This window comes from Gorilla gorilla, chromosome 8 (genome assembly GCF_029281585.2).
Source record: "Gorilla gorilla gorilla isolate KB3781 chromosome 8, NHGRI_mGorGor1-v2.1_pri, whole genome shotgun sequence".
Taxonomy (NCBI): domain Eukaryota; kingdom Metazoa; phylum Chordata; class Mammalia; order Primates; family Hominidae; genus Gorilla; species Gorilla gorilla.
The window spans coordinates 56,388,539-56,405,629 of NC_073232.2; the positions used below are offsets into that span (position 1 = coordinate 56,388,539).

The 17,091-nt window shown below is 41.2% G+C and overlaps 1 protein-coding gene across 6 annotated transcripts in view; it reads left to right on the top strand.

The window, feature by feature from the left end:
* The first annotated feature begins 371 nt into the window (after positions 1–371).
* FAM13C (family with sequence similarity 13 member C) overlaps positions 372–17,091 on the top strand; it is a 123,910-nt gene continuing 107,190 nt past the window's right edge. Inside the window, exons 1-5 of one of the 6 annotated variants that reach the window (XM_019035262.4) lie at positions 372–687; positions 826–864; positions 2,151–2,235; positions 7,310–7,366; positions 10,789–10,993. In XM_019035262.4, coding sequence (XP_018890807.1) covers positions 10,919–10,993 — 75 coding nt within the window. In that variant the 5' untranslated portion in view covers positions 372–687; positions 826–864; positions 2,151–2,235; positions 7,310–7,366; positions 10,789–10,918. Of the gene's footprint in view, positions 865–2,150; positions 2,236–7,309; positions 7,367–10,788; positions 10,994–17,091 lie in introns of all 6 variants that reach the window. The other 5 variants (XM_019035261.4, XM_019035260.4, XM_004049443.5 and 2 more) reach the window with 5 other exon arrangements.

Here is a 17,091-nt window from a genome sequence, read left to right on the forward strand (position 1 = left end):
CAAGCCCCACCCCTTGCACGGTGTCCTAATCACCAGCTAACCCCTGGAATAAATTCTCCACTCGCCCTGCGTGGGTTCATTCACAGCTTTGTAGTCCGGGGCTGGGCGCTTCCTCTCTGGGGCTGAAATTAGAGCGCTCTAGACAGATCAGGTGTGATGCAGCCAGCCCTGCTTTAGAGCCTATTCTTTTTCCTAGGCAACAAAAAACAACACACACACAAAATAAAACACCAAACAGCAGCAATATCCCCCTCCCCCTTCTTGTTCTCTCCTGACTTTTTCCGAACGATGGATGAATCTCTGCGAGCCTCCATCCCTGGGGGTGGGGTGGGAGTGTGGGGGGTTGGGGTGAGCTCTGTAAAATTGGTAGGAGACATGTGGAAGAAAGCAAGTCTCCCGGGTATTTCAGCACTTCGGCAGAAACACTGGGGCATTCTCATTGCCAGCCTCGGGGGGTGGCTGGCACAAAGAGCCCAAGATTAAACGCGGCGCTTGGGCTGGCGAGGTCGGGGTCGTGCGGTAACTCTCCAGGTGCTCCTCGCTGGATCCCGGGGTCCCAGCCCCGCCGCCGCGCCCCGCCCAGCTCTGTCCCCGCAGCCTCGCGGGCTGCCGGGCTTTGTGGTTCGCCCGTGCCGCTGGGCCCCTGCTGGGGGTGTCGTTACGAGCATGTGCAGACAGCAGCCCAAGGTAGAGCGAGCGTGCCGGGCGAGCCCGGAGACTTGCCTTGCAATGCCATGTTTGTGTATGTGCTCTAACTCCCGGAGAGCAATCAGGGAGACGGCTCCCCGGCCAGACTTGGCTGATGTTTTCTTGTTTCTGTTTCAGCCTTCAGGATAATTCCTTCAGCAGCACCACTGTAACAGAGTAAGTGATTCTTACCATTAAAATTAGACTTGCATGCCTTTCTCTGGAAGCAACTATCGTGAAGGTATCCTCCACCGTTCCCAGCCGCTGTTCGTTTTAGATGCATTGTCTCCCGGAATCTGGGGCTGTGAAGACCGTGAGACGTGCTGACTGGTGGGGCCCAGAAATCTTTACAGGTTGAAACCAGCATTTTAGCAGCTGCGGGAGAGAAATTAAAACCAGCTGATTGCTTGCAGGAGCTCAGTGCTCCAAGATATGTGTTCTTGGAGCTCAGATTTTTAAAAATCCATTTGATGTGTTAGGAAGCTTTGTTGTATTTTGCCAACATTGGTGTCAGTTTTCATGGAGTGCACACTATATACATTTACAGCAATAGAAGATAGATGTGAAATGAGCTGAATTCCAGCATGTGGTAAACAGGCTAAACTTATCTTGGCCCTCTCTTGTCTACAGATTTTTAAGGCATATCAGAGTAAACTTTTTGTGCATGCCCTTTGTCATTTTTGTCTTCTGACTACAGAGATGTGACTATGGGACGAATGAATCACCTGGTCCTATGGTTAAAGCTGTTGATTAGGGCAACTAACACCCTTCAGACATGGAATGAAGGAGTGTGAATGAAGGAGCATACCAGCAAGCACAGTATTTTTTTAAAGATATTTATATGCTATAGTTTTAATTTTTGACATCCCTTCCTTAATGTTTTCCTAATATTATACTATATTTGTTAAAAATTAACAGGTAGTATATTTTGCTAATACTGTATGTAATTTATATATACATATATATATGAATATGTACTTCACCTAGCATTCTTTCTCTAGGCTAATTCATGATGTTTACTTCCGGGACCTTTGTAGAAGCCACTCTAAACATCTTTTCAGGAAAAAGGCATGTGTAAAGTTGTATCCTCAACTACATTTAAAAAATGTTATGAGTTTGATATAGAAGGCCTAACTAACTGGGGAGCTGTTTGCTAAAATTCCCTAAAAAGCAAATAAATGTTTTGCTTTTGGCTTCCAAGTCCTGCCACTATCACAATGACTTGGTGAGGGAGGGATAAGGTTTACAGTGCTTCCTAGGCCCTCTTGTTTTCCACATTCTTTTGTTTCTCTCTTTTGCTGTGCTGCTCCTTTAGTGTCCAGTTTTGAGCAGACTTAAGTGGAGTCACTTAAAAAAAAAAACAGGATTGACTTTAGAAGAAGCAATGTAAAATACTCATTTGGACCCACATTCTGTTTATAAGATTGCTTGGTAACCTGTGTTGCAATGTTGCTTTTCTAAAGGCCTGAGAGAAGGGGAGAGAGGTGTGCCAAAGTGTGCATCTGCAGGCCGAAGATGAGGCCTGGACTTCCTGCTCCAGGTGCACAGGTACTGCTCTCCTCCCTTTGCTGTGCTTAAAGTACTAAGTGCTTTCTGGCCCCGATTCTCAGGAGCCCAGTGTGGCCAAATCCTCGGTCAGCCACAGGCACGGCAGGTTCAAAATGGAGACACTTAGCTCCAGATTTCACATGGACTTTTTTTTTTTTTTTTTTTTTTCTGTAGAGGTTTCGTGGTTAAATGCTGGGGAGAGCCTGGTGCCTTGTCTTTGGACACTCCCCAAGGAGTTCTGATTGCATAAGATCATGTTTTTACTTTCAGAGGAGTGACAGTGATTTATTTTAAAAGGCACTGAGAGATAATTGGTATGCCATCTGGCTAATATAAAAATCTAAGGAGCCTATTGAGAACATACCAAAAGCTTCATAGGTATAACACATCATTGACTAGGATTGTTTAGAACTAGTCATTGTCCACAATAACATTTTCCCCTCACCTCAGTAATATGACCCATATCCCATGCTTCTCTGGGCATGACCCCATAGCCCTGAGGACCAAGGTGCTATATCCTGAGACATAGACATAGCAGGTTCTCAGGAAATGTTTGGGTGTGGTCTTGGCCTACACGGAGGAGGGACTTTTCTCCCCTCTATGTTCTGGATACAAGAAGAGCTCCTCTGCCTCCTGTCCCCACCCCATTCCTACGTCCTTCTACTCACACCCACTTATTTTCTTCGATGCCTGAAATTTCACCTAGAGATGATATCTTTGGATGAAGGCCTCTGGTAGTGACCCTTATTAAATTGGAAATTAAAAAGTTTGTGCCCTTGGGAAGTGGATTCAAATTGTCATGAATACTTTAATATGAATTATTTTACCTAACCTATTTTCTAACCTGTTATGGTTATGGTTATGCTTGGCCAGCTGGGAGTCTTAGAAGAGTCAAGGGGAAAGGGAAATTGGGAGGGACTCAAGGACAGATTTTATTTTCTTCTTGGTTTTTCCCAGGCCTGGCACTATCTATGCAGCTCTAGACAAATTCAATTTCTTTTTCCACCCCAATGTTTTCATCACAATCGCCTTGGCCTTTTCTTCCCTATCTGTGGCACCTTTTCATCTAATATTTTTCCATGGTCAATCGTGACATTGCCCCAGCTAACTTGCTATTTTAAATGAAGCCTGCAATAATTCTGATTAGTTATCATTCAAACCAGTGGTTCTCAAAGCTAACTGATCATCAATATCAACTGGGGAAGGGGACTGCGGCTTGTGAAAATTGCAGTCTCCCAGGTTTTATCTCAAAGTGGGAACCCAGAATGGGTGATTGTATTGGTGTCAGGAGAGTGCTGTTTTGGGGTTTGGAAACCTTTAGGTCAGTGTTAAATGTTTAGAAACATAGTAGTTCTATAGGTAGGTAGTCTGTTTTAAAAATCCACGTTCCTGGGCTCTGCCCTCAGAGAGTTGATGTAGTGGGGCTGGAGACTTCTGTTTTGACCAGGTACTTGAGGTAGTGCTAATGCAAGGGGCCACATTTTGCGAAACCCCACAGGAGGCTGTACCTCTGCAACTTTGCCTTCAGGGAACATGGTACTACGGGGCAAGTGTAAATATCTTTATAGCACAACTACATTTTATCTAACAGTCAGTCTGAGGCCTCTCTTCTGTTTTAGGCAGCAAAGAGAACTTCTTGTGGGTATTTCTTTCACCACCATTATTCTAAGAAATGGCATGCCCTGTCTCTTGTGATCCTCTGGCATATAGACTGAAGAGATTATTTGGTTCTTGCTTTTTGGGCTTAATGTGGTGGAGCAGAAACAATCCAGGCTTCACCGATTGAGGCCTTGGGATCTTGACTTACAACTTAGCCCAGGTGCAAAGGTAATTCCTACCTTGGAGCATTCTCAGGCTGGATTGAGATTATGTGAAAGAGCAGGTGAGCTGTGAAGTACCACACAACTTTTTCTTGTTTGTGGCTGATTGAGGGAGCAAAAGTTCAAATAGGAAGAAAAGTAGCAACCCTGAGCATTTCACAAAGAAATAAGGGGTTTCAGGGAAAGGACAGAAATGATTTATTAATTGAATAGAAGTTGATGGTCTTTACCAAGGTAAATGAGAACTCAAATGAACTAAAAGAGGTTGTAAACATGTGCCATGTAAGCCAGGAGGTAGCTCTATTTCAGTTGCTCTATCTGTGAGCTTGGAATTGTGTTCTTTGAGTGGCAACTGGAGTTGTTTAGTAGACATGAATATTGGATCAACTAATCAGCTCCAGCTTCATACTTCAGAATCTTCTCCAACTTTGTATGTTTTGGTGCCAAGTTTCCATTTTTAACTTATTGTACTTTGAGGAGAAATATTAATAAATCAAATGAGCGGGAAAAATAAGTTCTTGCCAAATCCCCAAACAATAGGTATTGTTGAGCTCCAGAATTGAAGCTCCAAAGCTCTGCTTAAGCCATAGATCTTTGAAAGCAACAATGCTAGATTTTTTCTTCTTCATTGATGTTGCTACTTTGCCACTGAAAAACATTTTTATCCACATTACAAAGCCCAGGTGATCTATTAGCTGAATGCTGCTAATGAAGGGGAACAAAGCAGTACTTGGGGATTTGTTTTCCATGAGATGGACAGAGTGGACTATTGGCAAGAAAGTAAAGAAGGTTGGTTTATTCTATTCAAAGCAGCATTTTTTTTTTTTTTATGAGACAGAGTCTCACTCTGTTGCCCAGGCTAGAGTGCAGTGGTGTGATCCCGGCTCACTACAGCCTCCACCTCCCAAGTTCAAGTGATTCTCGTGCCTCAGCCTCCTGAGTAGCTGAGACTACAGGTGTGTGCCACCACACCCAGCTAATTTTTGTATTTTTAGTAGAGACGGGGTTTCACCATGTTGGCCAGGCTGGTCTTGAACTTCCAACTCAGGCCCACCTTGGCCTCCCAGAGTTCTGGGATTACAAATGTGAGACACTGCACCAGGGCAACCAATTTTTTTAATTGCCAGAGGTAACAAAATATTTCAGTAAGTAGAAAGGGTTAGAGCCTGTGGGTGGCCTTTGTTTAACTCACTACAAAACTATAAATTAAAGATTTTAAGGGAAGAGGACTGGATTCATTCTGTGGGTTAATTATACACCATTGTCAGTAAAGAATACTTTAAAATGTTAAATTATTTCATATAGTATAAACAGTATATTATGGTTATATTTATGTATGCAGGCATTTATTTGCTTTATTTTTGTCTACTGATTACATTGTGAATTTCTTAGGGCAGGATTCAGATCTTTTTCAAATTTTGTGTCCTTTAGAAGCAGTGCTACTCAAAATGTGAGTCTCCAAATTGTTTAAAACATGTCTGAGACAAGAAAAAAAAACAGAAATAGGGAGTAAGTATCTCATAACTTTAATAGGAATTTGACATTGCTGTGACATTTTTACCAAAGTGTTTGTCCACAGTGGTGTGAAAATAAAAAGCAAACTGGTCTGTCCTAAACCCTGAGAGTTTGCGAAGCACAGTTCCAATGTCTAATGCAGTGCCTGGATTCAGTAAATACTCAATAAATGCTGTTTAAATTATTTCAGAGACCAGACCTCTTAGGGAACAAAGTTAATATTTCAATTCAAGTATTTTTGACTGTCTTTGGGGTACTCTGGCACTGTGGCAATATATCTAGGAAAATAAATTACAGTTATTTCTACTCATGGAATTAATAACTAATCAAAAAGATCTCAGTGGTACAAAGGATTACAAAGTGATGTGTGGTGAGATATAGTTGTTTACCAAAACCTCAGAATGAAGAGTAAATGTTTATGAATTAAGGTTGAAGTAGGAACTTGGCATGTGTATTAGTCAGGGTTCTCTAAAGAGACAGAATTAATAGGATATATGTATGTTCGAAGGGGAGTTTAGTAGGAGAGTGGACTCACATGATCACAAGGTGAAGTCCCACAATAGTCCGTCTGCAAGCTGAGGATCAAGGAAGCTAGTTTGAGTCCCAAAACCTCAAAAGTAGGGAAGCCAACAGTGCAGCCTTCAGTCTGTGGCCAAAGGCACAAGAGCCCCAGTGATTTCACTGGTATAAGTCCAAGAGTCCAAAAGCTGAAGAACTTAGAGTCTGATGTTCAAAGGCTGGAAGCATCCAGCACAAGAGGAAGATGAAGGCCAGATGGCTCAGCAAGTCTGTTCTTTCCAGCTTCTTCTGTCTGCTTTATTCTAGCTGCATTGGCAGCTGATTAGATGGTGCCTACCCAGATTGAGAGTGTGTCTGCCTCTCCCAGCCCACTGACTCAAATGTTAATCTCCTTTGGCAACACCCTCACAGACACACCCATGAACGACATCTGGCATCTTTCAATCAAATTAATACTCAATATTAAACATCATAGCACATGACTGAGAACATGGCACATGGGCGACCTTGGCTGGGAAGGTACAGAGCTGGGGAAACCTGACTTGGGCAGTGAAGGATGAGTAGGAGTTGAAGATGGAAAAAGTATTCCAGGCTTGAATGGGGCTGGGTGGGAACGGTTGGGAACAGGAACAAAGGCTTCATCCTGTACACTAGAGCGAAAGGATGGTCCTACTCCTGGTTCCCCTAGGCAGGATGGAGCACTGGAGATTTTTCAATATGGAAGAGACAAGAATTTTTCATAAAGTTAATCCGGAAGTTTTATGAAAAGGAACCCCTTCCTTTTCATAAGATCAAGAAAATCTGAGACCAATAGAGTAAACTAAATGGAGGCTGGTTTGGTTTGGGACTGCCTGAAGCAGAAAAAATGCAAAGAGGCATGTAATGGAATCTCTTTTGAGCCAACTACAGGCTACCAATATTGGTGTCCAATGTCCCCTCAAGTGCTGTGAACACTTAGGTCCTTGTTAGTTTAGGTGACACAGGACAGTGGAGGCAAAAAGGAGAGTCACATCTGGCTCTGAGCTTTTAAGCTCACATGATATGAGAACATTTGCATCATAAACTGGGAGACATAGGAATCAGAACTTATTTGGGAGAGAATGATAGGGAGTGTTTCGTCTTTTAGTTTTCCATGGTAATCTTGAGACAATTCTAGATTATTGCTGCTACTGCTGTAGCAGACAATTGGATCTGATGTGATTTTTCTTCCCACTCTCCAGGTGTGACGAAGATCCAGTCTCTCTACATGAAGACCAGACTGATTGCTCCAGTCTCAGGTACAAGCCACCATTGCTTGGTTCATATTTGTGAGAGACAGAAACCGTCTAGGTCTGGTGGCTTTCCTTTGAATTCTAGTCTCTTCTTTGAATCCCAATTATTTGTTCTCATGTCTCATCTCTTCTACTAGATTTTTACCTCTTGACAAAATTTTTGTCTTTTCCGCTTTTGGATACCACCCTCTTAGCAATCAGGACAGTACCTTACATATGGGAACACTTGATAAATGCCTATTGAACTGAGTATTGATTAGCCTATCTCAATATTCTCATCACACACCCTAAAGGAAGAGGCTGTAGATTATTCACCAAACATATTACTGAGTGTCTGTAGTATGGTCTTGGTCATCAAGGGCTTATAGTATCGTGGGAAAACCTTCACTGCTAATCATTTCTTCTACATTTAGTTTGTTCCAAGCCCTTTCATCTACATTTTATTATTTAATCTAAACTGAAAGGAAGTTGATATTTCCCTTCTCATCCTGTAGATGGAGAAACTGACACTTAGGAATGATAGCTCATCCAAGATAACATAGCACTAGGAGGCAGAATTTAGACCCAGGCCTCTGACTTTAAAGTCCACTTACTGGATAACAAATATTTGTTGAAGGCCAATTTTGTGGGCAAGGAGCCAGCCAGTTAAGATTTGGGATGAAGAAAGACAAACCAATGCTGCTCCTAAGAATTCAGTTTGCTAGAGGAGATAGGCTAGAATATAGATGTGGATGCTACAGTGCATTAAGTGCTACTATACTAGAGGTAAATAGTGGATTTACTTAGAAGAATCAAACAGCCCAGAGAGCTTTCTTGGATTGATTCCTGAAGAACATTATACAAGGCATATGGATTTTTATTTATTTTTTAAATTATTATTATTATTATTATTATTATTATTATTATTGGTGAGGTCCAAGGCTAAGAAAAAGAGAATGCCACCAAGCAGAGGGAGCAGCTTACTGGGAAGCCAATAGAGGGTAGAGAGAATTGTTTGAGTTGCAGGAACAGCAAGTGGTTCAGGATGGTAGGAACCCTGGGAACCTGGTGGAGTGAGGAAGTAAGAGGTAAGATAAGATGTGAAGCTCTAGAGGTAAACAAAGAACAGATTTTCCTAGGGTTTGTGTTCCTTGCTAAAGAGTTCAGAATTATCTTGGAGGCATCAGAGAAACCAAAAAGAACTCTCTCTCTCTCTTTTTTTTTTTTCCTTTGCAAATAACCACATGGCTAAGGCCCTGCCTGAGAGTAACAATAGCTTTCATTTATTGGGTTGCAGCCTTGGGTCAGCTTTCTATGGTAGGCATTTCAGAGAGACTGTATTATCTCTGTTAAGCAGATATTACATCTATTTTATGAATGAGGATCATAGAGGTGAAGTGATGTTGCCCAGGCCACACAACTAATAAGTGGGAGGATCTTTCAGACTCTGGCTTTTTTCAGGACACCATGCTTTTTCTCAGTCATGATTTATTCTGATAAGTAGTGGCATAAATTACATAACCTGTGCTTTTCTGTTTCGGAGATCCTGAGGAACCAATAATATGTGAGAAAATATGTTTCTAAATATGACTTTTGTAACCAGGTTTTACATTTGTGTAATGCAAGAAAGATGCTTTTGGCCCCCTCTCCCCTTTCCTGGCTTTCCAAGTCAAGGAAGTAAACAAAATTACATTTCTAAATTTTGATTGACTTGAAAACATGATATAAAAACAATGTTCAGGTATTATTTTGGGAATGAGTCTATCAAAAGAGTCATTTTAGACTTGAAAAGCTATTTTTTTTAAATTCTTGAATGTTCTATAATCCTCGAATGAGGGCATTTAGGTAACTGTAAAGGCAGCTGTTCTTTCTTTTGTTTCTCATGCAGGATCATGGAATGGATGGGTTTCTAGTGAGAAAAATGTACTTCAAATGAACTAGTATAGTTTCCAATTCATGGTTTGATATTAATTTCCAAATCTATGAGTGACTTAGAATTTTCTTAATTGTAAATGATCTCACAGCTAGAATATTGACCAGTGTCATTGGCATTGATTTGTTTTTCAGTTACTAACATTAAATAATTATTGTAATTGTTGGATTCTCCTTTACCAGATAGCACTACGTTTGTCCTGGATTCAGGTTTAACTACGTCATGCAGTTTTATTTTTATGCCTTGTCCAACTGCACCCTGGTCATGTTCCAGACCACCTATCTTGATATTTGCTTTGCTCTTTTCCCAAAGACTACCTGGAACTCATCCTTCCTGATGCCAGCTCAGTGAATTTAATCTGCCTTTTATTTGTAAAAAGTCATCTTGAATGGTGGCCATTCCTTCTTTGCTGGTCTTGCTTCTTGGCTTTAGGTGTCCTTGAGCAGCTAGGAATTGCTTTCCAGGTGACTTTGCAAATGCTGTTTTATGGGTGCTTTTGGTAAGGAAGCATGAGGGAAAAACAACACCTGGAGGAAGCGGCCACTTCTCATGCATTTCATGTTCTAGTGACAGTGATTGTAGTAGATTAAGGTTAATGATATTGATTACATAGAGAAGGCCCCTTCTGGTTATGTCTGTGGTGTTTGCTTGATACTTAGCAGAATGAAAAATAAAATGCATCTAGATTTAAGTGGGAAGAATGGCTTCAAATAAGAGTGTTATCATGTCAGTGTTTTTGAGAAAATTGTAACTGGAGGGGGGTAGGGATATTGTACAGAATTTGATTGTTGAACGAAGAACACAAGTGCCATCCCAGCCCTGAATATATGAAGATAACACCGCCCTCTTCCATCTTCTTCAGAACCAGAACCTGGACATTTGGATGTTTGACTTTGCATTCAGGGCATTGTTCAGAGGGCCTGGTTGGGTAAAATTTGGCCCATGCCTATCAAAATAGATCCTGTTAAATTTCTAAGTACCTCTGAAAGTTGTAGGGGGATGATTATAAACTGACATTGCCAATGAAAAGGAAGCATGGTGCCTTGAACCAAGAACACAGGTGTGAGTCTGGAGACCCACATGAGGCCTCTGGGTCTGTGTGGATTAGTCCTTCCATTAGGCACGTGATTTAATCTCTTAGAGTCTTCATCTATAAAGTAGAGATGATGATATCTCACTTGAATATGTCACATTATTGTTGTGAGAGGGAAATATGATATATGTGAAAGTTTCTTAAAGTGAAAATTAGAAAAATAATAATAATGATATGTGTATAGTTACGACTACACAAAGTATGTATTCATTAACAAAGATCAGAAGGGAAGGTGAAGTGATATAGAGTGAAATTCACATTTAAGTTTTTGTTCATGCAAAATTGTCTAAGTGTAGGCTAAAAATTTTGCGAGGTGTCTATCCTATAAATATAGCAGCAATGAATATCTCCAGCCCTCTTTCCTGCAGCAGTTTATTCATCTTTTTTTAAGGTACTTTCTAAATTGGGTCTTTCCTGTTTTAGAGATGAAAACAATAAAGAGAACTACCCCGACGCGGGGGCTCTGGTAGAGGAGCACGCGCCGCCCTCTTGGGAGCCGCAGCAGCAGAATGTAGAGGCGACCGTGCTGGTGGACAGCGTATTGCGACCCAGCATGGGCAACTTCAAGTCCAGGAAGCCCAAGTCCATCTTCAAAGCGGAGAGTGGGAGGAGCCACGGAGAAAGTCAGGTAGCAGCTCTCTCTTCTCAGGCTTTTGCCAAGACGGGTGATTCTTAGGCTAGGGCACACGGTTCTGGCAGACGATTTGAGCGCACTGTTTTGCGGGAGGGGATTGGCACGACTTGTCATTGCGTGCTCTGCCGACCTGAGACACGTGGAAGCTCTTGCAGGTTAAAAGTTGGGTGCTCTGAGCCGGCTAATAATTTGGTGCCCCTTAAAACGTGTTCTTAAATATTGGACTTTGATTTATTTTTAAATTTTTATTTATTTATTTTTATTTTTGGAGACAGAGTTTCGTTCTATCCCCCAGGCTGGAGCACAGTGGCGCCATCTCGGCTCACTGCAACCTCCGCCTCCTGAGTTCAAACGATTCTCCTGCCTTAGCCTCCTGAGTAGCTGGGATTACAGGCGCCTGCCACCATGCCCGGCTAATATTTTGTATTTTTAGTAGAGACAGGGTTTCGCCATGTTGGCCAGGCTGGTCTCCAACACCTGACCTCAGGTGATCCACCCGCCTCGGCCTCCCAAAGTGCTGGGAACAGGCGTGAGCCACCACGCCTGGAGATTGGACTTTGATTTAAAGGAGCAGCTGCATTCTTTTGCGGGGAAGATGGAGGAGGATCTCTCTGTTGTCATTCATCCAGGATGTCTTCGTGCCTCAGACGTGGGGATTCTGCTCAGCAAAATCAAAAGTCTCAGTTTCATCCAGAGCTATTCTTTTAGGCTGAAGTTTAGCAGACTGGAATAAACATACTAGTATGTGTGTGTGTGTAGTATCTGGTTTTCTGACATCAATAAGTATTTAAATGAATAAAGGAAACATCTTTCCAATACATTTTGATAGTAAATGGATATTTTATTAATTAAAACTTTTTTGTATAAGAATGTAGCAAAGACTATTAAAATCCCTCATACATATGATTCATGATGCTTTTTTTTTTTTTTTTTTTTTTTTTTTTGAGACAGGGTCTCACTCTGTCAACCAGGCTGGAGTGCAGTGGCACAATCTCAGGTCACTACAACTTCCACCGCCGGGTTCAAGTGATCCTCCCACCTCAGCCTCCCCTATTAGCTGGGACTACAGGTGTGAGCCACCATGCCCAGCTAATTTTTGTATTTTCTTTGTAGAGACAGGGTTTCAACATGTTGACCAGGCAAGTGCTGACCTCAAGTGATCCACCTGCCTCAGCCTCCCAAAGTGCTCGGGTTATGAAAGTGAGCCACCACGCCTGGCCTTTCTGATGCTTTTAAAAAAGATTGAATTATCTACTTTAACTCGTAATTACAAAGTGGTGAATATTTCTATCATTGAGATTTTACGTGTAATGCACCTAACATATTTTTGGGGACATGGAAGTTCCATAAGTGTTAACTTTGCTTTTTTGTTAACATTTAGATGTTAACTTTAAAAATAATGTGGGAGGCTTTAAGTGTAATAGGTTAATTTTGTAATAACTTTTAAGCCCAGTCCTGTTTAGCAAACATGCATCAGGAGATCTTCCTGTTATAACAACTTTGGCTGGGCAGGTTTTTTAACCTTGCAATTTTGTTATTTGCTTTGTGATTTTTATCTTCTTTCTTCCTTGCCATTGCAATCTCTTATTTAGTCAGTTAATTTCATAGTGAGATGAAAATGCCCTCTGCATTAATGAAGGTGTGTTGTGATGATCTTAAACAGAGTGTAACTCTTGTTGCAGCGAAGTGAGTGTGAAATACCATTTGAGTTATGATAAGCTTGAGATTATTACTGAATGCACTCCAGCACCTAACTAATTAGGAGAGTCATGCTGGGGAGGGCACAGGTTCCCCAAAGGCTGCCCCCAGGTCTGACTGATCCCAGGGATGTGCTGACCTTGAATCTCCTACCAGGAGTCACATATGACATAGTAAGGTTCAGGGTGACCAGCCATCCCTCCTCAGACTACCCTCTTCTTTTCATCCTGTAGCCTGGCCTCACAGAAATTACACAGTCGTCACTTGTAATAAGGTGTTAATGGGGCATGTAATTCCCAGCCTGTTGCTCATACACAGGTAGATTTCAGGGGAGAAATGTGCTTGTATAGTCTTTGCTCATAATACAGCATTGGAATCCTGGACTGCAGGTAAAATTCCCACTGGAATTTAAGTGGCCTGTTCTATCTGATACAATGAGCTTCATTCTCAAATGCCTTCCATTCCAAGCAAGACATTTGTTGAATAATGGAATTTTCCAATTATATTGGGGATAAAAGAAGACAGATTATTATTGAATGTATACAAATTATCCTATTGCCGTAAGAATGTAAGGACACTTGGTATGAGTTTCTGAACTCTGGGGATCAGTGAGACTCGGATACCATTTTTAAATGTTTTATTTCAGTTTATATTAGCAGCATCTACTAAACTGTTGTGAATTACAGATAGTTGAAGTATAGAGAGGACTTCTTATATATTCAAAAATAGAACAATAAAAATAACATACTAAATAACCAACATAAAATTTTCCTTAGTAGTCCATTCAATCTTATTATTATTTTTATTATTTGAGACAAATTTCCCTCTGTCACCCAGGCTGGAGTACAGTGGTGTGATCATGGCTCACTGCAACCTCCGCTTCCCAGGCTCAAGGGATCCTCCTGCCTCAACCTCCCAAGTAATGGGGACTACGGGCACGTGCCACCAGTAATGGGGACTATGGGCACGTGCCACCATGCACAGCTAATTTTTTTTTTTTTTTGTATTTTTAGTAGAGATGAGGTTTCACCATGTTGGCCAGGCTGGTCTCAAATAATCTGCCCTCTTCAGCCTCCCAAAGTGCTGGGATTATAGGCATGAGCCACTACACCCAGCCTCAGTCAGTCTTGTGTGATTAATTCTTGTTCCTCTTGATCTTGGGCTAGTGGTATCATGAAGCTGTCTGCTTCTCCACTAAAGTTCTACAAATCCTGACTCAGCCCACTGGTGTCATCAGATGCCTGTATCCAAGAGTCTGTCATTTGAAGTGTCAATTGTTTAAAGTGTCTTGTCCTTTACTATGAGGCTCTTGAGATTTATTTTTGCCAAAGACACAAACTGTAGCCTAAAGCTGAATAAAACCTCAGGCAACCATTGGAGGAAAATGTAACCATCTATAGATGACAGAAATAGGAATCACTGTGGTTAGTTTACTACTGATAATTTTAAAATGTGAAAGGTCTGATGAGAGTTTATAATAAGCATAGCACGTAATGTGACATGCAAAAAAAGACAGTAAAATCATTCCACCAAAATTAGAATATCTTGAAGGATAATGAGTAAGACGATTTTTAAAGAAGTCAAGGAATGTTATTTCTGATTTTATAAAAATGAATGAATATAGTTTTTACAGAGAAAAAAAACCCTCAAGATATAATACTCTTAAAAGATTCAGCTGGGCATGGTGGCTCACGCCTGTAATCCCAGCACTTTGTAAGACCGAGGCGGGTGGATCACAAGGTCAGGAGTTTGAGACCAGCCTGGCCAACATAGTGAAGTCCCATCTCTATTAAAAATACAAAAATCAGCCAGGCATGGTAGTGCATGCCTGTAGTCCCAGCTACTCGGGAGGCTGAGGCAGGAGAATTGCTTGAACCCGGGAGGCAGAGGTTGCAGTGAATCAAGATCACGCCACTGCACTCCAGCCTGGGCAACAGAGCAAGACTCCATCTCAAAGGAAAAAAAAAGATTTGTGAAGTCTGGAGTAGGTCATTAAACTCAATAGGCAAGTCTCACATACATCCCTGAGTAAAAGCCAGTGGCCTAGATGTAGCTAGATTCAAATGAGAGAAATAACTGTGGATAAATCAACATTCTAAATAATAACTACAGTTATCACTGATCAGTGTCATTCTCTAATATCAGGCAAAGCTCCACCAGGACTTGGACAAATATGGGAGAATTTGATAGAACTATTTCATAAGAGTTTTGATCGCAGGGTAAATGTCACATTAATTAGGTTTACCGTGCAGTATGGTTGAGAGAGCGGTTCTGTTTGTAAAGGTGGATTTATCTGGGGCAACTTGGGCTTATGCTGCAGCTACAAATCTTACCTGATGCTTGCTGCCATCATCAAAACACTGAGTTCTAATGAGTGTGCTATGGGATCATCATTCCCCAAAATCACTTATAAAGGCCCTATGGGCACAACCTTTATAAATTTAAAGACAACCCTCTTTGAAACTGAAAAGCACCATCATAGATGTTGCGCTACTGCCATATTGGGGTTCTTTTTTTCACAAAGTTTGGATGTAGGACCTCAGAGTGGCTCTTCAGTCTGATCCTAACCAGGTTAAAAACAAAGGTGTAAATAATCCTACTATAAAGACACATGCACACGTATGTTTGTTGCAGCACTATTCACAATAGCAAAGACTTGGAACCAACTGAAATGTTCCATCAATAATAGACTGGATAAAGAAAATGTGGCACATATACACCATGGAATACTATGCAGCCATATAAAAGGATGAGTTCATGTCCTTTGCAGGGACATGGATGAAGCTGGAAACCATCATTCTCAGCAAACTATCACACAACAGAAAACCAAACACTGCATGTTCTCACTCATAAGTGGGAGTTGAACAATGAGAACACATGGACATAGGGAGGGGAACATCACACACTGGGGCCTGTTGCGGGGTGGGGGGCTAGGGGAGGGATAACATTAGGAGAAATACCTAATGTAGGTGACGGGTTGATGGGTGCAGCAAGACACCAAGGCACGTGTATATCTATGTAACAGAATTGCACATTCTGCACGTGTACCCCAGAACTTAAAGTATAATAGTAAAAAATTAAAAAAAAAAAGGTGTGGGGCAGATAAAGGAGCCAGATGGTAACTGTCAAAAGTTTGGCCTAATGCTCCACTTTTCTTACCTTTATTCTGATCGCCAAAGTCAGAATCAGAAGTTCTACTTCTGGAGGATCAGATTCAAATTTTAGTTTGAGCAACTTTCCTTTAATGTTGGCAATGACCACTTATATGAGAATGAACCATGGGTGGGGTGGAGGAATCTGAGATTTTGTGTGTATTCATGAATGAAAGATTCCAGTTTTGCACCAACTTTGAGTGAAAAAATGGAAAGGGGAGAGATTTAGTTATATTTACTGATAGAACAGAATACCAGGAACTGGAAGGCAATGCAAGAATGCCCTCAAATAAGTTAAGGTATTTAGAAGGAGAATGCTTATTTGAATTGGAATCAGTTTTCCTTTCTGCTTGTTTATCTGTTTTTTCCTTAGACAGTAGGCTTTGCAAAAGAATGCCTTAAATAAGGACCATTTAATGACCTGTCTCCTGGAAAGATAGGTTTTAGGGATGCTATTGCCAGAGTTCATTGAGATAATGAATCCTGAAGTTAGGAGATGTTGAGTTGGTTGGTGCTAAGCATAAACTCCTGATCAAAGTGGAATCCAGTGACAGTTTGCCCTTATGTGATATCTAATTAGATAGAAAACACCCCTTCCAAAAAGGAGAACTGATTTAAGGCACAGATTATATGTTGTAATAGTTTGTGAAAAATTAACAATGATCCTGTATTGATCACCATGTAAATCATAAAATTAATCCCTGACAACCAAATCTGGGGAGGATGAGACTTAACTAATGGAACCAACTTCCTGTAATGGACCTCATAACTGTCCAGAAGGCACTCATTTTTAGCAATGGTAGAGGCAGTTTTGTCATCCCCACTCCGTGCCATCTGGCATCATGCTACGCACTGTCCTGCTGCCCTCCCCTCTGGTGGCTATTTTAGCAGAAGACAAAAAGTAGGAGGCTATATAGAGCTTTTCTGCAGTGAGCTGTACACTGTGATCATACTGCTAATCCACTTCCTTGGGGAGACCAGCTGTTTGGTCTGGTGTATATCAGCATCAGGTTTCTTCCACTTGGCCCTGTAGATGTGTTAACAGGCTGAAGAGAAATCTAAGTCTGATTGTGAAATCTTCATTTTTATCTTTCTACAGACACAAAGCTCCCTAGATGCTTTCAGGCAAAGTAACCTAACTATAAAATATTTACTATATTTCTAGAGTTGTAGAGCATAGTTCTTATTCTTACTGTATTACACTCTGAATTAAAATAAGGACAATATTTAATTCTGGGCCAT